This window comes from Eulemur rufifrons, chromosome 7, assembly GCF_041146395.1.
Source record: "Eulemur rufifrons isolate Redbay chromosome 7, OSU_ERuf_1, whole genome shotgun sequence".
NCBI lineage: Eukaryota > Metazoa > Chordata > Mammalia > Primates > Lemuridae > Eulemur > Eulemur rufifrons.
The window spans coordinates 119,808,612-119,832,341 of record NC_090989.1 but is presented as its reverse complement, the minus strand read 5'-3'; the positions used below and the strand labels follow the sequence as shown (position 1 = coordinate 119,832,341).

The window sequence follows — 23,730 nt, the reverse complement described above, 5'->3', positions numbered from 1 at the left end:
GAGGAAAGCTTTAGGAAAAATGGGGCATTTGAAATAGGCATTAAAGGATACCGAGAGTGGGGAGTGATGTGTCAGCTTTTTGTAATGATCTCCAAGATGTTAGTATCTGTAGCTGTTTTTACCGGGGAGCGTTTGTTTTTCCAGAGAAGCATCCTCAGTCCCTTGCCTGATTATTAGCTATTGGTGTGTTGGAGGAGGAGAGGAGGGAGGGGCCCGCACTGTCTTTTTCAGTGTAATCTCACCTGTTTTCAGCCTCACTTTTGCCTCTTTTATGCTACTGATTGTGAGTCCAGAGCCCCTCTGGTTAAATTTCTTTAGACAATAAACCTCTTTTCTCTTTTTGAGGTGAAGGAGAGGCCCTCTGAGGTCTGTTCCTAACACAGACTTTCAATTAATCTGTTTTCAGCCCCCTCCACACCCCCCACTTCCCCTCTGCACCTGTGTAGTCTTCCATTTGCTCCAAGTCAGGTGTTCTGTGCTTTCAGTTCCCCTCAGACTTGCTCAGTCTCCTTTGCTGCTGTTTCCTTGTCCTTTCTTGTCTGCATAGGTTGATTTTGTTTTTAATTCCTACTGTGTTTTTGAGGGGCTTTTAGGAGGGAGGGCATGCCCAGAAGAAGCCTTTACATCTGAACATAATGAAAGTCCATAAGCAGAGGAAACAGAGTTCTGAATCATTTTTTTGTTGTTGTTTTTTACCTCTCTTGTTAAAATAGCAAATATTTCCTAAAAATAGAAATGTTTGACTGTTTGACATCCATAGAATTTGATATCAGGGTTAAGTCTGCATGATAACTTTTCCTTTCCTCAGGTACAGACCATTTTTGTAGAGCAAAGACTAGGTCTTTTACTCTTGACAGTACATGAACTACCTTTAAGACAGACTGTTCCTCATCCTATGGAATCATCTATAAATCCGACATTTTTCTAATTTTTTAAACTTCTGAAAGTCCTTTAAAAATGTTTATGAATTTTCTATTTCCTCCTCCTACTGGGTCTTTGTCTCTGGCCAGTCACTATATTTTACTTCTTGATTTGTGTTTTCTTTTTAGGATTTTACAGTTTTTGGAGGCAGTCTGTCGGGAGCACATGCCCAAAAGATCTGCAAAGTAAGTGTTTAATATTGAAATTAAATCCAAAACTTTTATCAGTTACATAGTGCATATTGACTATCCTTGGGGTGCAAGACACTGAGCTAGATACTTGGAGTGGGGCAGAGGTATGCAAGCTGTGGTGCTGACCCAGAGGGATACTTAACGTTTTTTGTGCCATGGGCTGTCGAAGGCTGGACCCTCATGTTTTTACATGCATAAAATAAAATATGTAGCATTATAAAAGATTAAAAATGTTTTTAAAAAAACCACATTAATAATGTGTGCTTTCTTATTAATGCATTTAATAACAAGATTTATCAGTAAATCTAATAACTAATTTCAAAGTAGTCCTTAGTTTGATGTTTCAGGAACATCAGGAATGTTTCAGGAATGTTGTTTCAGGATATCTGCAACAATTTCAATGTGACATAAAAATATCTGTGGCTTCTATTAATGACGAAGTTACAGGTATTTCTTAATACTACTGTGGTTTGTTGCCTATATTTATTTATTTAATTAATTAATTTTTTTTTTTGAGACAGAGTCTCGCTTTGTTGCCCGGGCTAGAGTGAGTGCCATGGCGTCAGCCTAGCTCACAGCAACCTCTAACTCCTTGGCTTAAGCGATCCTCCTGCCTCAGCCTCCCGAGTAGCTGGGACTACAGGCATGCACCACCATGCCCGGCTAATTTTTTCCATATATATTTTTAGTTGGCCATATAATTTTTTTCTATTTTTAGTAGAGATGGGGTCTCGCTCTTGCTCAGGCTGGTCTCGAACTCCTGACCTCGAGCGATCGACCCGCCTCGGCTTCCCAGAGTGTTAGGATTACAGGCGTGAGCCACTGCACCTGGCCTGTTGCCTACATTTATAATTGAAAGAAATGTGAAAGATCAGCTAGAGTTAGTAAAGATAAAGATATAATTTTTTTTCCATCCAAATTGATGGACTCGCTGAAATCTGTTCACAGACGCCGGGTAAATAACACCTAGTTTGGGTGGAGAGTCCAGGTCCTGGAAGGTAAAGAGCAGTGCAAGGACTGCATGATGGTATTTTAAAAACACTGCTAGAGATTAGATGCTCTGGAGAGGAATGAAAGTATAGAGTGTATTTAGAGAATTTTGGAATTAAAGATTGAGCTTACTGTTAGTAGCTGGGCAGGACTTCCCTTTGTAATGGAACATCTAGAAAGACATGGTCCTGTTGTATATTACTCCTGAGACTTTGGGCCATCATTTAATTTTTGAACCTTCCTAATTTTTCTCTTTTTCTTGCCCCTGTTATGATGGATAAATGAGGTAATGGAAGTGAAAGTGCTTATAAACTGTCAAGCGCTGTAGGAATGTTGCTCATCATCTGTCAGAACTATTGACCCATGAGGAAAATCTGTCACATTAGAAGTAAAAGCAGGCCTGGGCCTGGCCTCAGGTTAACAGATGGGTCAACATCTGCTTTCATGAACATACTACTTTGCCATTCCATGTACTATCAGTTCTTTCAAAGGAGTAACTGGGAACAAAACTGGAGCCTGTGGTTCTAGAAGTGGTTACCATGAGCAGTTTTGTCCCCTGCTAACGGGAAGTGCTTTGGCTCTAGGGTGTTTGGGGACTTTTATCAGATTTTTAAATATCTAGTCCTTTGTCTTCTGTGAAAATACCCAATCATCATAGAGAACGAAACCGTGTTACTGCCTCCTGTTTTGAAAAGTGCACTCAGAACCTTTTCCAGAAAACACTGTAGCGCTTTGTAAATGCTGTTTTTGATAATGAGCATTTGTCTCAAAAATGATTTCTCTGCTGTCTCAGATTATGGACCAGGCCATAACGGTGGGGGCTCCAGTGATTGGGCTGAATGACTCTGGGGGAGCACGGATCCAAGAGGGAGTGGAGTCCTTGGCTGGCTACGCGGACATCTTTCTGGTAAGGAACCTGTTAATAGAGAACAGAGTAAAAAAAAGTACAGAGCTTAGTTCTGTAAGCTGTGTCCTGGTCAGAGCTCCTCTCTCTCCTCATTGTTCTCTGCTCCATTGTGTCTGTTCTGTGGCTCTTTCCTGTGTCACTGGGGGTGGAGTAAATGGTGGATGAAAAGCAAGAGAGAATGGGAGGGCAGGGTTTTCTTTTTTTCTAATAGATGACCACTTATAGGGGAAAACAAAATTAGGTCATTCATAAGGGAAAAGCACTCGAAATATTTTTCTTTTTTTCAAAAGCAAGGGAGGGAAGGAATATGGAAAGTTAAAATGAACTGATTTGCTAGAATTATAATTTTTTAAATAAAAAATATGGAGTGCTTTTTATTTTTGGTTAAAACACTACAGAATCATTATATAAAGTTCATGCAGTAGTACAAACAATAAAGAAATCACCCCGAATTCCACCATTCAGAAACATTTGGTGCACATCATTTCTGATATCTCTCTGCTTATTTACAGGATGAAATTATGAGAGAGAAAGAAATGAAAAGACCCATCAGATAATGTGTTATGTGAAGTATATAGTATATTGAGAAATATCATAAGGGAGTTTGGGATGGAGAGAGATACTGCCAGGTGGAATCTGGCAGGTTTCCAGGGAGGAGAGGCGAGCGGAGGGAGAACAAAGGAAACAGACAGGCAGACATTGTTTCTAATCAGGCCAGCTCCTCTTGCTGTCCCTGGTCTGCAGGCTTATCAGGGTTCTCATCCCTGGCCACTGCCCCTTGTGATCAGTCAGGAAAATGTGCATTTACTTTTTGTAAGACACCCTAATAGTTGTAGGAGTACTTACATTAGTTGAGAAGCCACTTTTTGCAGGTCTTAAACATCCTTTTTAATCTTTGACCTTGAGCCCCAGGGATAAACCACTGGGGAGAGAGTTAGTTCTATGGGTAGCTTGCCCTGAACTGTTTAGTCCTGGAAGGTCTGCTTTGGCTCCCAGCCTAGAAGTCATTCCTATTTAAAAACAAAGCATGGCCCTGACAGAAGTGGCAATAAACCACTGCATTTTAGAGCTTGACTGGATTTTAGAATATCGTCTAGTCTAACACATCTTTATGAGAACAGTCAGGGAGAGTTGTTTCTTTTGTTTTATTTTCCAGGGATAGGCTTTAGTGACTTTTAGATCTGCATTGCTTAATTAATTGCTTATTAATGCTGTTTGTCATATTGACACCTATACTCACTCTTGCCTGTGTTATTATTTTTTGGTAACTTTTTATTTAGATATAATTTCAAACTTCATAGAAAAATTACAAGAGTAGTACAAGATTTCCCATGTATCTCTTACCCAGATTCACCAGTTGTTTACATTTTTCCCCATTTGCTCTATCATTCTTTCCATATATACATGTTTACATGTTATATTTTTCTGAAATAACTGAGAATAAATTGGAAATACTATGTTCTCTTTACCTCTAAGTCCTTCATTGGGTAGCTCTAACGAACAGGGACATTCTCTTTTATAACCATGAATCATCAATATTAGTCTAATTCATAGTCCTTATTCAGGACTTAATAAAGTCCTTTATTGCTATGTATCTATCTATATATTCTTTTCTGGCCAGAATCCAATCCAGAATGAAGACTTGCTTGTAGTTGTTGTCATATCTTTAGTCTTTTCTGATCTGGAGCAGTTCCTCAGTCTTTGCCTTCCATGACCTTGACATTTTTTTAAACAGCTTTATTGCAGTTTATAAACCATAAAATCTACGCATTGTAAGCATATAGTTCAATGATTTTTAAATAAATTTTTAGAGTTGTGCAACCATTACCATAATCCAGTTGTGGAACCTTTCGCTTACTCTAAAAAGATCCTCCTACCTGTTTGCCGTCAGTCCCCACCTAGCCCTGAGCAAATATTGACCATCTTTTAGTCTCTGTAGATTTTTGCATTTGACTCCTTTCACTTAGCATCATGTTTTTGAGGTTCGTTCATATTGTTCTGTATATCAATTCTTTCCTTTTTATCACTGCATAATATTATATTGAATGTTTTTCATACTTATCCATTCACCAGTTGAGGGACATTTGGGTTGTTTCTATTAGGTCATTAAATATGGAATGTCCAATTTCAAATCAAAAGTTTATTATATCCCAAACAAGCAGTATAATTAATCAAAGAATGTGCCTAAACTATGGACACAGTTTTGCCATCTTAATGGTAGCTTACTTATGCCTGCAGTGAAAAAGCCAGGAGAGCAAGTGGCGATGAAATTGTGAAAGGCGTTTTCCACAGCTTGTTGAGAATTGACTATTTTTCCTTGTAAGAAGTGGTCCAAAGCCTGGAAGAAGTGGTAGTCAGTTGGTGCAAAGTCTGGTGAATACGGTGGATGACAGAGAGTTTCCAAGTCCAGCCTCTGTAGTTTGAGCAGTGTTATTTTTTGTGACATGTGACCTTGCAAGAGCGTTAGCCTATCTCTATTGACCAATCTTGTCTGCTTAATTGCAAGCATCCTCATCATTTCGTTCGGTTGGTTGCAGTAGACATTTGCTGTAATTGATTGACCAGGTTTCATGAAGCTGTAGTGGATGTACCAGCACTGGCCCACCAAACAGATACCATTACCTTTTTTTTTTTTTTTTTGAGACAGTCTCACTCTGTTGCCTAGGCTAGAGTGCCGTGGCATCAGCCTAGCTCACAGCAACCTCAAACTCCTGGGCTTAAGCAATCCTTCTGCCTCAGCCTCCCAAGTAGCTGGGACTACAGGCATGCACCACCATGCCTGGCTAATTTTTTTTCTATATATATTTTTAGCTGTCCAAATCATTTCTTTCTATTTTTAGTAGAGACGGGGGTCTCGCTCTTGCTCAGGCTGGTCTCAAACTCCTGAACTTGAGCAATCCTCCCGCCTCGGCCTCCCAGAGTGCTAGGATTATAGGCATGAGCCACTGCTTCCGGCCTCATTAGCTTTTTTTTGATGAATATTTGGTTTTCAACTGTGTTTCGGCACTTCATCTTTGTCCAACCATTGTGCTGAACGCTTGTGATTGTCAAATAGAATCCATTTTTCATCATGAGTAACAGTACGGTGTAGAAATGGTTCACCTTTATGTCGTGACAGCAAAGAAAGGCAAGCTTTGAGATGATTTCCTTTCTGACACTTGTTTAATTCACGTGGTACCCTCCTATCCAGCTTCTTTACCTTGCTGATTTGTTTCCAATGTTCCAATATTGTTGGAATAGTCACATCAAACCTTGCTGCTATTTCACAAGTAGATTGAGGTGGATTTGCTTCCACTATAGTTTTCAGTTCATCATTATCCACCTTGGTCTTAGGTTGCCCACATGGCTCATTTTCAAGATTAAAATCACCAGAACAGAACTTCTTAAACCATGGATGTACTGTGTGTTCATTAGCTACATCCTTCCCAAATGCTTTGTTGGTATTTTGAGCTGTCTGCGCTGCACTGGTTCCACAATGGAACTCATATTAAAAAATAACACAAATTTTTGACTTAGCCATGGTTTCACAAAAATTGCTGTAAAAAGATAATCACAAGCCAAAATGTGCATTTGAAAGAATGAGAATGTATTTTCACAATTAAAACAAACCAACCAAGAAGTGTCAAAGTGAAATGTCAGAGGTATCAACTCTCTATCTTAGTACCTAAGGAAATCAGACATTCCATAGTTAATAACCTGATAGTATTGGCTATCATGAATAATGCTACTGTGAACATTTATGTATAGCTCTGTACGGACATAGGTTTTCATAACCCTTGGTTAGATAGTTACCTAAAAGTAGGATTGTGGGGTTTTATAAGTTTATGTGTCAATTTTTAAGAAACTGCCAGATTGTTTTCCAAAATGACTGTACCATTTTATATTACCATGAGCAACATATGGAGGGTTGCAGGTTTCCCACCTTCTCTATTCTTGGGATTGTCAGTCTCTTTGGTAATAGCCATTTTAATGTTGTGTTGTGGTATCTCACTGTAGTTCTAATATGCATTTGCCAGCCGACTAATCCTGTTGAGCATCTTTATGTACATATTAGTCATTTGTGTATCTTTTTTGCTGAAATATCTATTCAGATCTGTTGTCCATTCTGTAATTGGGTTTTTGAGTTCTTCATATGTTCTGGATACAAGTCCTTTATTAGATATACGATTTGCAGGTATTTTCTCTCAGTCTGTGGCTTGTGTTTTTATTTCTCAATTGTGGCTTTTGAAATGGAAAAGTTTTAAATTTTGAGGTCTTGTTTATTAATTTTCTTTTGTGGATCATGCTTTTATTGTCCCGTGTAAAAACTCTAATACAAAATCATGGAGATTTTGTTTTTTTCATTGAGTTTCATAGGTTTGGCTCTGTTACATTAGCTCTGTGATCCATTTTGTGTTAATTTTTGTGTATGGTGTGATAACAAGGATTTAAAGTCATCCTTTTGTACTACCATCGTTTTTTTTGTTCTTGAGACAAGGTCTTGTTCTGTTGCCTGAGCTACAGTGCAGTAGTGTTATCACAACTTACTGCAACCTCAAACTCCTGGGCTCAAGTGATCCTCCTGCCTCAGCCTCCGGAGTAGCTGGGACTACAGGCATGCGTTACCACGCCCAGCTAATTTTTTAAAAAATTTTTTTGTAGAGATGAGGTCTTGCTGTTACCCAGGTGGTCTTGATTTCCTGGCTTCACAATCCTTGCGTTGGTTTCCCAAAGTGATAGGATTACTGGTGTGAGCCACCACACCGAACCAGCCACCATTTATTGACATGACTATTTTCTCAGTGAATTGTGTCTTGGCATTTGGGTTGAAGATCAGTTGACCATAAATGTAGAGTTTGTTTCTGGACTCTCAATTCTTCCATTGGCCTACATGCTTATCCTTACATTAGAACCACTGTCTTGAGTACTATAGCTTTATAGTAGTTTTGAAAGTTGAGTAAAGTCCTCCAACTTTGGTGTTCTTTTTAAAAATTGTGCTGGCTATTCTGGGTCCATTGCATTTCAAATGAACTTTTGGATCAGCTGTTAACTTTACAGAAATGCCTACTGAGATTTGGTAGGAACTGCATTGAATCTGTAGATTAACTTGATGAGAATTTGCATCTTAACATATTGGGTCTTCCACGCCATGTAGATGGAATGTTCCTCTATTTATGTAGGTCTTTTTTAATTTATTTCAGCAATATTGTGTAATTTGCAGCATACATGTCTTACATTTCTTTTGTTAAGTTTATAACTAAATATTTCGTTCTTTTTTGATGCTATTGTGAATGGAATTTTCTTGTTAATTTCCTTTTTGGATTATTTTTTACAAGTGTACAGAGATACAGTTGATTTTCATATATTGATCTTGTATCCTGAAGCCTTGCTGAAGTTATTAGCTTGGATAGGGTTTGTGTGTGTGTGTGTGCGCGCGTGTGTGTGTATTCCTTTGGATTTTCTATATACACGTTCATGTCTTCGGCAAATAGGAAGTTCTACTGATTGCTTCCTTTCTAATCTAGATGCCTTTTATTTCTTGATAAGCGCTCTGTCTAGAACCTGCAGTACAATGCTGAGTAGAAGTGGTGAGAGTGGACATTCTTGTCTTGTTCCTGATCTCAGGGGGAAAGCATTCATTCTTTCACCATTGCATATGATGTTAACTACTTTTTGTGTAGATGCTTTTTCTCAGATTGAGGAAGCCTTTCTCCTAGTTTGTTAAACGTTTTTATCCTGAAGGGGTGTTTAATTTTGTCAAATGCTTTTTCTGAATCTGAGAAATAATCACATGGTTTTTATTCTTTATAATAATGCATATTTCATTAATTTGAATGTTAAACCAACCTTATATTCCTGTAATAAGTCTCAGTTGGTCTTGGTGTGTAATCCTTTCTATAAGGTGCTGGGTTCTGTTTGCTAGTATTTTGTTAGGTACTTTTTCATCTGTATTAGTAAGAGATATTGGTCTGCAGTTATCTTGTGACATTTCTTTCGGTTTTGGTATTGTAGTAACACTTGCCTCATGAAATGAGTTGGAAGGGATGCTCCTGTAAGGTAGGTTTGCTATGCACTGGTTACCAACTTGTTTGATTCTGGTACGACAGAACACTCACAGATACAAGTTATTAATATGTGAAGTGGGTTTATTATTAATACTTACAGATAGGCAGCAAGAGACAATAGAAGTCTAATTCATTGAGAGCCAGTCCCCCACGGCACAAGAAAGATGCTCGGGATAGATGGTGTCTTGACTGTGTGTGTCCCGCTTGCACCACAGCTGAGGGACTTTGGAAAAAAGCCTGCCCTGGGTTTTGTAACCTGGGGCAATGTAATGTGTTGGGCTAAAGTGTGGAGGGACATCCTGTTTGTAGAGGGAGACCAGAAATGTTCTGGCTGGTCCCTCCTTATCTCAGTATGTTGCATTCCTAGCACATTCCACATTTATTTTTGAGAACTACGAGTGAGAAAGTGAGAAGAACTACAATAGTCTGAGTCTACCAGAGAACTGCCCTGCTCCCTTCTCTTCTATTAGGAGAGCTTGTAAAATGTTAATATTAATTCTTTAAATGTTTAGTAAAATTTACCAGTGAAGCTGTCTGGGCCTTGACTTTTATTTGTAGGTAGATTTTTGGTTACTAATTCAATCTTTTTATTTCTTACAGGTTGATCAGATTTTCTGCTTTTTGACTCAGCTTCAGTAGTTTGTGTCGTTCTAGGAATTAGTCCATTTCATCTCAATTATCTAATTTGTGCCATAGTTATTCATATTATTTTCTTGTCATCTTGATTTCTGTTGTGATGCCTTCTCTCTCATTTCTGATTTTAGTAATATGAGTCTTGTTTTGTTGCTAGTCTATATACAGGTTTGTCAATTTTTTTTTTTAATTTCAGTAGATTTAGGGGTATTAAGTGTTTTTTTGTTACATGTATGAATTATATAATATAATGCTGAAGTCGGGGCTTTCACTGTACCTGTCACCAGAAAAAATAGTGTACATTGTATGTGATAGGTAGGTCCCTCACTCCCCTTCCATGTTACCCCCTTCTTAATTTCCAATATTCATTACACCACTTTATGACTGTGTATATCTCTTGTTTAGCTCCCACTTATAAGTGAGAACATGTGGTGTTTGTTTTTCCGTTCCTGAGATATTAATACTTAGGATAATGATCTCTGTTCCATCCAAGTTGCTGTGAAAGACATTATTTCATTCCTTTTTATGGCTGAGCAGTACTCCATGGTGTGTGTATATATACCACATTTTTTTTATGCATTCATCACTTGATGGGCACTTAGGATGATTCTGTATCTTTGCATTTGTGAATTGTGCTGCAATAAACATTCAGGTATAGGTGTCTTTTTTATAAAATGATTTCTTTTCCTTTGGGTAGATACCCAGTAGTAGTGAAATTGCTGGATCAAATGACAGGTCTACTTTTAGATCTTTGAGGACTCTCTATACTGTTTTCCATAGAGGTTATACTATAATAATTTACATTCCCACCAATAGTGTATATACATTCCCTTTTTACTGCATCTGCTCCAACATTTGTTGTCTTTTGACTTTTTAAAAATGGATAATCTGATAAGGGTAAGGTGGTTTTAATTTGCATTTTCCTGATGATTAGTGATGTTGAACATTTTTTTCCTGTGTTTATTGGCCATTTGTCTTTTGAAAAAAAAAAAAATCTGTTCATGTCTTTTGCCCAGACTCCTGGGCTCAAGTGGTCCTCCTGTCTCAGTCTCTCAAGTAGTTGGGACTACAGGTGCATGCCACCGCATCTGGCTAACATTTTTGTAGAGACTGGGTCTTGCTCTTGCTCAGGCTGGTCTTGAACTTCTGACCTGAAGTAATCTTCCTGTGGTCTCCCAGAAGTGTCGGGATTATAGGTGTGAGCCACCACACCTAGCGTTCTAGAATTTTTATGATTTCAAATCTTACATTTAAGTCTTTAATCCATCTTGAGTTAATTTTCGGACGTGGTGAGAGAATAGGGATCCAGTTTCTTTCTTCTGCACGTGGCTATCCAGTTTTCCCAGCACCATTTATTGAATTAGGGACTTCTTTCCCCAGTGTATGTTTTTGTCACTCTGTTCAAAATCAGTTGGTTGTAGCTATATGGCTTTATTCATGGGTTCTCTATTCTGTTCCATTGGTCTGTGTGTCTCCCTTTTTATTAAACCAATACCATGCTGTTTTGGTTACTATACCCTTTTTTTTTTTTTTTTTTAAGAGATTGACTTCTACGTCTACATTGACCTTTGTTAAAAATTTTTTTTTTAAATTTCAGCATATTATGGGAGTACAAATGTTTAGGTTACGTATATTGCACTTGCCCCCACCCTCCCAAAGTCAGAGCTTCAAGCATGTCCATCTTCCAGACGGTGCACATTGCACTTATGTATGTACATACCCATCCCCTCCTCCCCCCTCCCATCTGCCCAACACCCCATGAATGTTATACCTATATGTGCACTTAGGTGTTGATCAGTTAAAATCAATTTGATGGTGAGTACACGTGGTGCTTGTTTTTCCATTCTTGGGATACTTAGTAGAATGGGTTCCAGCTCTATCCAGGATAATATAAGAAGTGCTACATCACCATTGTTTTTTGTGGCTGAATAGTATGTTATTCATATACCACATTTTATTAATCCACTCATGTATTGATGGGCACTTGGGTTGTTTCCACATCTTCGCAATTGTGAATTGTGCTGCTATAAACATTCGAGTGCAGATGTCTTTTTTTATAGAATGTCTCCAGGGTTCTCTCCTTTGTCCTTTCCCCGTGTGTGAGTGCCTTCTCCAGATACCTCCAATCCTGTTGAGCATGTTGCCCTGCTTCCTTCTCCTTCACTTTGGGTGCCTCCTGATGCCTCTTTTAATTCCCAATGCTCTCTCTTAGATGATCGATCTGAAGGTGAATATCTATTTGCCACTTTTAATCCTCTCCATGAAAGCAGCATTGTACAGGCCGCTTCTAGTCTGCCATCTTGGCCCTTCTCCCCCAGATCTGATCTTTTTAAACAAGCAGCTTTTGGTTTTATTGATTTTTTTTTTTTCCCTATATTCTTTTCTTCTCTAATTTTTCTTTCTTCCTGCTTGCTTTTGGTTTGGTTTGTTTTACTTTTTCTAGTTTCTTAAGGTGGAAGGTTAGGTTGTTGATTGAGATCTTGTTTTAATATGTGCATTTACAGCTATAAATTTTCTCTTGTCAGTGCTTTTGTTGCATTTCATAAGTTTGGTATGTTGTGCTTCTGTTTTCATTAATCTTAAAGTATTTTCTGACTTCTGTTGTAATTTCTTTCACCTACCGGTTATTTAGAAGTGTTTTGATTAATTTTCACATATTTGTTAGTTTTTCAGGTTTCCTTTTGTTAATGAATTATAGCTTCATTCCATTGTGATCAGAAAGGAATCTTTTAAAAATCTTCCAGTCATTTTAAATTTAAGATTTGTTATGTGGCCTGACATATGTTCTCTCCTGGAGAATGTTTCTTGTGCACTTGAGAAGACTGTGTATTCTGTTGTAGGATTGAGTGTTCTCTATAGGTCTTTTACACATATTAGTTTATAGTGTTGTTCAAGTGTACTGGTTCCTTATTGACCTTCTGTCTAGTCGTTCTGTCCATTATTGGAAGTGAGCTGTTAAGTCTCCAACTATTATTGTGTCACCTGTTTATTTCTCCTTCAAGTCTGTCAATTTTTGCCTCATATATTTTGGGGCTCTTGTTGCCTCAAAAATTTGGGGGCTTTGTTAGTACATTTATTTTTATAATTGTTATATTTTCTAGGTATATTGAACCTTTTTTCAATATGTCATATCTCTGTCTCTTGTAACTTTTTTGATTTAATGTCTATTTTGTCTGGCAATTATATAGTTACTCAGGCTCTATTTTGATTACCCTTTATGTGGCATATTTTTTTTCCATCCTTTACTTTCAACGTGTTTGTGTCTTTGTCGTATCTAAAGTGAGGCTCCTGTAAGAAGCATAGAGATAGATCTGGATTTTTAAAAATATATCCAGTCTACCAATGTCTATCTTTTAATAGGAGAATTTAATCCATTTATACGTAATGTGATTACCATTAAAGATTTACTTCTGCCATTTAGCTATTGGTTTTCTTTATGTGTTATGGGTTTTTTTTTTTTTTGCCTCAATTTCTCCATCATGACCTTTTTTGTTGTTTGCCATTTTGATTCGCTTCTTTCATTTTCATCATATACATTTTTTTCTTTGTAGTTACCTTGGGGATTATAATTAATACCTTAAACTAGTTGGAATAATAGGTTCAGTAGTATACAGACACACTGCTTCTGTACACCTTTATCCTTTTAATGTGATTGTCATAGATTACATTTTTATATATGATATACTTATTAACAGATATGTAATTGTCTCATGCATTTGCCTTTTAAGGCATGTAGGAAAAGGAGAGACATTACACACCAAGCGAAAGTACAACACTTTAATAAAGAATATATTAGTGTTCTTTATTTTTTCTCATGGCTTCATGTTACTGTCTTGTGTCCTTTTATTTTAGACTTGAGTAAGTACTCCTGTAGCATTTCTTATATGACATGTCTAGTGCAAATGAACTCCTTCAGCTGTTTGTTGACCTGGAAGTATCTTAATCTTTCCTTCACTCTTTTTTTTTTTGAAACAGAGTCTCACTCTGTTGCATGGGCTAGAGTGAGTGCCATGGCGTCAGCCTTGCTCACAGCAACCTCAAACTCCTGGGCTCAGGCAATCCTCCTGCCTCAGCCTCCCAAGTAGCTGGGACTACTGGCATGCGCCACCATGCCCGGCTAATTTTTTTTCTATATATATTTTTAGTTGGCCAGATAATTTGTTTCTCTTTTTTAGTAGAGACGGGGTCTCGCTCTTGCTCAGGCTGGTCTCGAACTCCTGACCTTGAGCGATCCTCCCGCCTCAGCCTCCCAGAGTGCTAGGATTACAGGCGTGAGCCACTGTGCCCGGCCTTTCCCTTCACTCTTGAAGGATAGTTTTGCTGAATATACAGTCCTTGGTGGACAGGTTTTTTTTTTTCTTTTTTTCTTTCAGTACTTTAAATATGTCCCACTGCCTTCTGGCCTCCATGGTTAATCTTACTGAGGATTCCTTGCATGTGATAAATGGCTTCTGTTTTGCTGCTTTTAAATTTCTCTCCTTGTGTTTGGATTTTGACAGTTTGACTATAATGTGTCTCAGTGTGGATCTCTGAGTTCATAATTCTTGGAGTTTGTTGAGGTTCTTGGATATGTATATTCATGTATTTCATCAAATTTGGGAAGTTTTTGCCATTATTTTTTCTGTTTTCTTCTGGGATTCCTATAATGTGTATGTTGGTATGTTTGTTGGTTTCCCACAGGTTGTTTAGGCTCTGTTCATTTTTCTTCCTTTTGTTTTTCTGTTCCTCAGATTGAATAATTAAAGAATTTTTTTTTTTTTCTTTTTTTGAGCCAGTGTTTTGCTCTGTTAACCCAGGCTGAAGTGCAGTGGCTTGATCATAGCTCATTGCAGCCTTGAACTCCTGGGCTTAAGTGATCTTCTCACTTCAGTCTCCTGAGTAGCTGGGACTATAGGCATGCACTGCCATACCTGGCTAATTTTTCCTTATTTTTTGAGACAAGGTCTTGCTATGTTGCCTAGTCTGGTCTTGAACTCCTGGCCTCAAGCTATCTTCCTGCCTCGGCCTCCCAAAGTGCTAAGATTACAGATGTGAGCCAGTGTACCCAGCTGAACCTAGATATTTTAAATTATTTTATGTTCAAGTTCTTTGATCTTTTCTTCTGCCTACTTAAATCTGCTGTTGAAACCCTGTAGTGAATTTTTCATTTTAGTTATACTTGTTACCTCCAGAATTTCTGCTTTGTATTCCATCTCTTCATAGTGTTCCCATTTTGTTCAGACATTGTTTTCCTGATTTCCTTTGGTTTTTTTCCCCACAGTTTATGTGGCATCTTTGACTAATAAGTCTGATGTCTGTGTTTCCTCCCAGATGGTTTCTGTAAAATTTTTTTGCCTATGACTGGGCCATACTTATTTCTTTGTATGATTTGTAATTTTTTGTTGAGGACTGGAAATTCTGAATATTATGTTTGGTAAGTTTAGAAATCTAGTTCTCTCACTTCTCAAGGATTACTGATTTTTTTTTTTTAATTTTTTTAAATTTTTTAAAAATTTTTTGAGACTCACTCGGTTGCCCAGGCTAGAGTGCCGTGGTGTCAGCCTAGCGCACAGCAACCTCAAACTCCTGGGCTCAAGCGATCCTCCTGCCTCAGCCTTCCAAGTAGCTGGGACTACAGGCATCCACCACCATGCCCGGCTAATTTTTTCTATATACATTTTTAGTTGTCCATATAATTTCTTTCTATTTTTAGTAGAAACAGGGTCTCACTCTTGCTCAGGCTGATCTCGAACTCCTGAGCTCAAACGATCCACCCGCCTCGGCCTCCCAGATTGCTAGGATTATAGGTGTGAGCCACCACGCCCAGCCTGGGATTACTGATTTTTGCTTGTTGAGTTGCTAGATCCGTCTGAGCTTTTCCAAGCTGTTTTTGCAAAGTGTGTGTTCCTTGTTGAATATGGTCACTAAAATTTTAGTTCTATTGTCTCTGTGGTCTACAAGTGATCTGAGAAAGATTTCCTTGAGCCCATTATGATTGAAACAGTGGCCAGCCTCTGCTGGCCCCTCAGCTGTCAGAAACAGTGATCAGCAATCAAAACACACAACCCTGATTTTGGAGGGAAGGGCCTTATTGCCCACCCTGGCGCCTTATCATGGTATCCTCATGGCTGCCTCTCATGGGCTGTGAACTGGGGGATGGTAGCAGCCATGCTAAATGTGAAGTTCATTGAAATTTACCTGCTGCTTTATCAAACTCTCCTCTGGTCTTTGTAAGTGTTTGGCTAGACATCAGAGTTCCAAAATAGCTGCTTTGTACAGTTCCTATCCACTGAATAGTTGTTTTGGTACCAGATTCCTAGAGCTTCTTCTTCTGTCTTCTGTAACGTCACTCAACTCTTTTATGTTAAATATTTTTAGTGTAATATTTTAATTTCTGTTTTTTTAGCTGTATTTTTTATTTTCTTAGTGATTGCTCTAAGTGTTAGAATATGTATCTTAATTTATCTAAATCTGCTTCAAATTAGTACTGACTTCTGATAAAATGTAGGGACTTTGATCCAATGTAGCTCCATTTTTTTTGCCCCTTCATTTGTGCTGTTATTATTATATATCTTTTAAGCCCCAAAATACAGTGTTATGAGTATCTCTTTATACAGTCTTGTCTTTTAAAGTATTAAAGAGATAGAACTATATTTAAGTGGTATTTTATATTTAATCACACAATCATTTTAATTGTTCTTAATTGTTTCTTGTGGATTTGAATTACTGGTGTTAATTTTCTTTCACCCTGAATGACACCCTGAGCTGCTGTGGGCAATAGTAGCCTTATTTTAGAATGCCACAGACTCTTACTGCTCTTAGCTTTAGCAATTTTTCATGAATAAACACTTCTTAATTTGTTAACATTTGCCCCATTTTCAGAACCCTAAATATTTGTTTTTGCCAGTTTTGTCCAGTTTTATAGTTGGTTTTTGGGGGATTGAATTTTCCATACTTTTCACTATGCTCCCGCTGGACATCCGTCCACCCACCTTTGTGTTTGTACAGAGTATAGGTGACTTTTTGTCCTGTCCTTAGCTGTGTCCCATGGATTATAGAGATTGGGTTCACAGACAAAGGCAGGCTGAAAAGTGGACCTGCTTTTCCCAAGCCGATGTTGCTCAGGGGAAGGAAAGGGGTTGGGGGTAGGGCAGAGAGTGATTGGGTCTTCATCACCTTGCCCAGGTCCTTCCGCCCCTGGTTCCTGTCTTTCCCAGGTGGTGGCCAGAGGCTTAGCCCTTCACAACACTATTGTCCTTATGGAGCCTTTCTGGGTCTTTCTACCTTTGTCCGTTAACATGCCCTTTCGGGGGAGGGGCAGACATTGAAGACTCGACATAAAGTAACACCTGCCTCTTAGCCTTGCCTTGTGATGGTGGGTACCCTCTGTGGAGGATGTGAAGGGGCCCAAAACAGGTCAGGGCTCCAGGATAAGTGTTAGCTCTGTACACTCTGCCTGGGGTTTTTGTTCTTCCTGCCAGCCTCGTGCAGACAGTAGGGGGCAGGTCTGTGGTGTGTTTGCAGCTGGGCTGAAGGTGGTGGGAATCTCTTGGGAGCTCATGCTCTGGTAGAGGTTTTTGGAAACTGCTGCCAAAGATGGGAGAGCAAAGTATTTGCTCCAGAAATTAATATGCCGACCATTGCACCAGTTATGGGGAGAATCTGCACATACAGTTCTGGAAGAACTTTACTGATTAGGTCTCTTGCCTCCTGGGTAGAGTTTTTGTGGATAAAAACCAAGTGCTATGTTATTGTTGCCTTTATCTTTCTGCACATAATGTGTTGAATGCCTCTGTAACCAGATGCCTTTGCCTTTTTCTTTTGGCAGAGGAATGTCACGGCATCCGGAGTTATCCCTCAGATTTCTCTGATCATGGGCCCGTGTGCTGGCGGGGCCGTCTACTCCCCAGCCCTAACAGACTTCACGTTCATGGTTAAGGTAAGAAAGAAGGGTCTGTTTCTGGTGTCCTTTGAGATTCATGCAGTTCCTTACCTGCAATAAAAATAATTCCTGACCCAGATCTGCGTTACTTGCATGCTCATTGGCTTTCAGTGTAGTAATGATAAGGTCTTAGTGGAGAAGAAGGTTTTGGCATGAAATCTGTAGCTACTGAGGGTTCAGTGGCAGAAGGTGCTGTGTATTTCACTGGTGGGTAATCTTACTTGTTGATCTGAATTGCAAATGATTTTCAAGTAATCAAAGGATCCTTTCCTCTACCCAGACAGATGACTGTTTACTGAATTCTAGTTAAAAAGTTTCTCATGGAAGGCTTTTCTGTAGTCTATTGTATTGGGATGTTGTTTCTGATGTCCCACCTTTGTTTTTCACCTATTTGCCATTTTATTGTTTTATCCATTAAAGGATAAATCTGACTGCTAACTTTATTTTGAGAGGTGCATATCTTTATTACATGACTTTAATGCAATGATATTTTAAAATGATTTTAAAATGAAGCCTACTTGAACTTAGACATGGGTGATTATCCTTAATCTGAGCTTGCTTTAAAAAAAAATCAGTCTTTCCCTCTTAAAATATTAATAAAAATGAGCAATGATTGCCAAAATAGAAAGGTTGGAGGAAAAAAGTAAAGATAGTCATCCAATATGCGAAGAATAGTTTTAGAGAGTATATAAATGGGAAACACCTTTTTCTCAAGGGCAGGTGGCAGTAGGAATTCAAAAGTTTTTCAGAGCGCTTCTCACTTTGACCCAACTATTCTGTTCTTAGTGACAGATTGAAAGCAACATAAATGTGCAGCATCACTTGTGGATTTTAAAAATTAAGATGACTGTTTCTCTTAACTTCTTGGACAAAGCAGAATTCCCTGAACTTTGCCTACTAATTGCGTACTAATATATGCACACCTAGCTGGTGCTAGCCCAGTCTTCTCCTCTTTCCTGTCTGTTATGATTGGAGGTGTGGTATCAATTTCTCAAAGCCATCCTTTCCCCTGCACACATCCAATTGCTGAATACAACTCTACTCCTCTTCAGGGGCCTTACGTTGTTCTTTCTCTTTGCTATCTTCAGTTTCTCCTTACATCCTCCCATTAGAACTTAACCATGCTCAGGTCTCTCCTGTCTTCAAAACAAAATCTTTTCCCTAGTTTGCATCCACCTGTAGCTATTGCCCTATTTCTATCTTCCCATTCCTTCCTTAACACATGTCAATTTAGCTCTGTTTCTCTCCGCCCCCATCAACTAAATTTGTTTTTTTTTAAGGTTCTCAGAGACTTTTGTGTCATTATAAGTGCTATTTGACTTCCATCTTTCTGAGTTTTTCAGCAATATTTCCTTGGGTTCCATGCTGTCATATTCTGCCATCTCCGACATTTCCTTCACATCTTTGGCCATACCTTCGTGGTTTCCATTGCCGTTCACACTGTTCCATTCAGACTCTAGATGCTGGAGTTCATTCCAACTGCTTTCTCTTTTAATTCTGTGTTTTATCGTAAGCAATCCCATCTTCCACTTGCAAAACTTTGGTTAATAACTGCATATTTGTGAGACTTCCTCTCTTGTCCTTTGCAACTAATTATCAAGCCTTAACCATTCTACGTCTTAAATATTCCATGTGTTGAATAAGACTACAATGAAAACACTAACATTCTTTTTAAAAGTACTACACAAAGTAGTTATAAAGTTTATATGGGAGGAAAAAATAACATCCAAGGATAAACATTTCATGAAAGTAGTGTGATGAGCTAGTCCTACCAGGTGCTAAAATATGAAGTTATAATAGCTAAAACTGTCTAATCAACTTGTAGATAAATAGAAAGATCAAGGGACCTAACAAAATTGATAAATAGATAAATATATTTGGACATTTAGTTTATGATGAAAAGGATGATATTCTATTCAGGATCACTGATAATATCAGTTTCTCAGAGATACCAACAATTCCTGCATCACTAAATCCAGTTGACAATTCTCAGCCCTCATCTCACCTCTCGGCAGCATTTAATGTACTAATTGCTTCCTCGTTGAAACATCAAGGCACCATACTTTTTTGATTTTTCTCTCCGTGATTCCCTTGGTAATCTTATCCAGGCTTGTGACTTTAAATGCTAATCTATATGCTGACAATTCTCAAATCTGTTTCTCCAGGATTGTACGTTCACCTGCCTACCAGCATTTCCATTTGGACTTCAGTGGGTATCTCAAACTTCACAGGTTTTGATTTCTGCTAAGCCCCTCCTGAGCTGCTGTCCTATAGCCTTCCCCATTTTAAATGGCAAGTCCAGTTTTCTGGTGGCTCAGGTCAAACACTTCTGACTCATCTTTTGCTGTCACATCCCAAATTCAGTCAGAATATCTGTTGGCTTTACTTTAGGATATAACCCAAAATGTAATCAGATTGTGTCTTACTGCTGCTTACTTTTGCTATCAAAACTGCTACCACTTTGGTTCAAGCACATCATCTTCCACCTGGATTATTGTGGAGTCCTTCCGACTGGTCTCTCTGCTTCTGTCCAGGCTTCCCCTGCCAGTTAATTTTTAAATTTTTAATCATTTAAAATTGTGTAATGTAATATATACTCAGGAAAGTACATAAGATATGTACAGTATAGCAATTATAAAGGGCAAATCTGTGTAAAGAAACACCCAGGTAAAAAAAATAGCTCTCTGAGAACCCTGTCCTAATGATCTTTCCTAACCACTGTTGCCTACATTCTGCATAGATTTATTTATTATCTCAACTTTTATGGAAATGTTTTTATTTGCTTTGCTTCATAGTTAAAAAAAATTTTAAGTATGCTTCACTCAACAGTGTGGCTTAGTGTTGCTTGTTTTAACCTTTATGTAAAATGAAATCGTGTAATATGCTTTTCTTTGTGCATGGCTTCTGGTTCATTATTTTTTAAGATTTATTCATGTTCTTTGTAAATATAGTTCATTCATTTTAATAGCTGTATAGTAAATAGATCTTATATTCCTCCATTCTCCGATTGATGGACAGTGGATTTTCAAGATTTTTGTCACTGCAAATGAAGCTGATATTAATTCTAATTAATCATTATTCTAATATTAATGTATTTTGATGCACACATGTTTCAGTTTCTCATGTTAGGGGCAATCTTAGGTCATAGGATATACATATCTTCAGATTTTCTAGGTAATACTTGACTGTTTATGAAAGCAGTTACAGCAATTTATAATTCTATTGGCAGTGGGAGAATTTCACTTGTTCTACAGTCTTGCCAGCCCTTATATTAGCATGTTTCAATTGTGCCAGTTTGATGCTTGTGGTATGTCTCTCATTGTGGTCTCAATTTGCATGTCCATGACTAAAAAGCTTGAGTGCCTTTTAATTTGTTTTCTTCTTTTGTGGCATGCCTGTTCAATGCTTTGGCCCATTTAAAAAAATTGAGTTTTTGGCTGGGTGCAGTGGCTCATGCCTGTAATCCCAGCACTTTGGGAGGCTGAGGTGGGAGGATCACTTGCGGCCAGGAGTTTGAGACCAGCCTGGACAACATAGCAAGACCCTGTTTCTACAAAAAATACGAAATTGAGTTTTGTTTTCTACCAAACTGATTTTTAGGAGTTCTTTGTACATTCTGGATATAAGTTCTTTATCAATATATATGTTGCACTTCTCCCACTCTGTGACTTGTGATTTTCCTTCTTGTAATGCTAACTTTTGTTGAACGGTTTTTTTAAAAAAACTTTATTTTGAAATAATTTCAAATAAGAATAAAAAGAATTCTTAACCATTTGAGAGTAGGTTACATACAACATGCCTTTTGACCTCTTTGCTTCAGTGTAAGATCCTTAAGAACTAGGATATCTTCTTGCACAACCAAAGTTATTAAATTCAAGAAGTTTAACACTGATACAGTACTTTTTATAAAAGATTGTGGTAAAATGTACATAACATTATATACCACTTTCACCATTTTTAAGTGTGTAGTTCTATGGCATCAAATACCGGCACATTATTGTGCAACCGTCGCTATCATCCATCTCTAGAGCTTTTTCATCCCCTTCACCTGAAACTTTGTAGTCATTAAACACTGACTCCTCATTTCTCCTCCTTTCAGACCGTTTCTGTGTCTGTGAATTTGACTGCTCTAGCCTTTTTTTTTTTTTTCCATAGCCATCCTAATAAGTATGAAGTGGTATCTCATTGTAGCTTTGATTTGCATTTCCCTAATGACTAGTGATTTTTGAGCACCTTTTCATGTTATTGACCATTTGTATATCTTCTTTGGGGAAATGTCTATTCAGGTTTTTTGTTCTTTTTTGAATTGTTTTATTTCCCTAGAATTTCTAAGTGGGAGAAGAATCGGATTTTTTGTTGTTGAGTTGTATGAGTTCTTTGTATATTCTGAATATCAACCTTTTATCAGTTTTATGACTTGCAAATATTTTCTCGCATTCCATGGGTTGCCTTTACACTCTGTTGATAGTATCCTTTCATGCACAAAAGTTTTTTGGGGGGCTGTGGCGTAAACATTTATTTTTATTTATTCTCTTATTAATACATAATATTTTCTATATTTATGGGGTACGTGTGTGTTTCTCACATGCACAGAATGTGTAATGATCAAGTCAGGGTATGTGGGGTATCCATCACCTTGAGTGTTGATCATTTTTATGTGTTGGTATCATTTTAAGTCCTCTCTTGTCGTTACTCTGAAATATATATAATATTATCACTAAGTATAGTCACCCTAGTCTGCTATCAAATATTAGAACTTATTTCTTCTTCTTCTTTTTTTTTTTTGTTCTTTGAGGCAGAGTCTTGCTCTGTTGCCTGGGCTGGAGTGCTATAGCGTCATCCTAGCTCACAGCAACCTCAAACCTCAAGCAATCCTACTGCTTCCGCCTCCCGAGTAGCTGGGACTACAGGCACGCACTGCCATGCCCAGCTAGAACTTATTTCTTCTATCTAACTGTATGTTTGTACCCATTAACCAACCGGTCTTCATCCCCTCTTCCCCTCCACCCACCCTTCCTAGTCTCTGGCATCTTCGTTTTATTCTCTGTGTCCATGAGATAAAGTTTTTTAGCTCCTACATATGAGTGAGAACATGTGCTATCTGTCTTTCTGTGACTGGCTTATTTCACTTAACATAATGACCTCCAGTTCCGTACATGTTGCTACAAATGACATGATTTCATTCTTTTTTATGGCTGAATAGTATTCCATTGTGTGTATATACCACATTTTCTTTATTTATCCATTGATGAGCACTTAGTGTGCTTCTGTGTCTTTGCTATTGTGAATAGTGCTACAATGAACATGTGGGTGCAGGTAGCCCTTTGATACATGTATCCCTTTGATTTCTTTTCCTTTTGATAAATATGCAATAGTGGGATTGCTAGATTGTACAATAGTTCTATTTTTAGGTTTTTAAAATTTTCTATTTTCAATTTCATTGATTTCTGCTCTAAATTTTATTACTGTATTTCTTTTATCTGATTACTTTGGACTTCGTTCTTTTTTCTAATTTCCTAAGGTAAAAACTTTGGTGATTAATTTTTTAGATCTGTCATCTTTTCTAATGTATGCATTTAATGGTATAAATTTCTTGCTGCGCACTACTTTTACTGCATCCCACAAATTCTGATAAGCTGTGCTTTCATTTTCATTTATTTCAAAGTGTTTTTTAAAATTTCTCTAGAGATTTCTTCTTTGATTCATGTGTTATTTATTTAGAAGTGTGGTTTTTAATTTTCAAGTATTTTAGGATTTTCCTGCTGTTACTGATTTCTAGTTTAATTCCATTGTGGCCTGGGATCTCTATTCTCTTAAAGTGTGTTTTATCACTCAGAATGTGGTCTATCTTGGTGAATGTTCCATGGGAGCTTGAGAAGAATGTGTATTCTATTGTTGTTGGATGAAGTGGTCTGTAGATGTTGTTCATCATATCCAGTTGATTGGTGGTGTTGAATTTACCTGTGTCTCCACTGATTCTTCTACCTGCTAGATCTGTCCAATTTTGATAGAAGGGTATTGAGGTGTCCAGCTGTAATAGTGGATTCATCTATTTCTCCTTGAAGTTCTATCCGTATTTGCCTGTTATTTTGACGCTCTGTTGTTAGATATATAATCCTTAAT

At 37.8% G+C, this 23,730-nt stretch overlaps 1 protein-coding gene across 1 annotated transcript in view; it reads left to right on the top strand.

Annotated features, from left to right (window-relative positions):
• The window catches only part of PCCB (propionyl-CoA carboxylase subunit beta), a 62,358-nt gene that overhangs the window by 5,572 nt on the left and 33,056 nt on the right, over window positions 1–23,730 (top strand). The window contains exons 4-6 of the mRNA XM_069475403.1: window positions 1,050–1,106; window positions 2,896–3,009; window positions 17,494–17,604. Coding sequence (XP_069331504.1) covers window positions 1,050–1,106; window positions 2,896–3,009; window positions 17,494–17,604 — 282 coding nt within the window. The remainder of the gene's footprint in view (window positions 1–1,049; window positions 1,107–2,895; window positions 3,010–17,493; window positions 17,605–23,730) is intronic.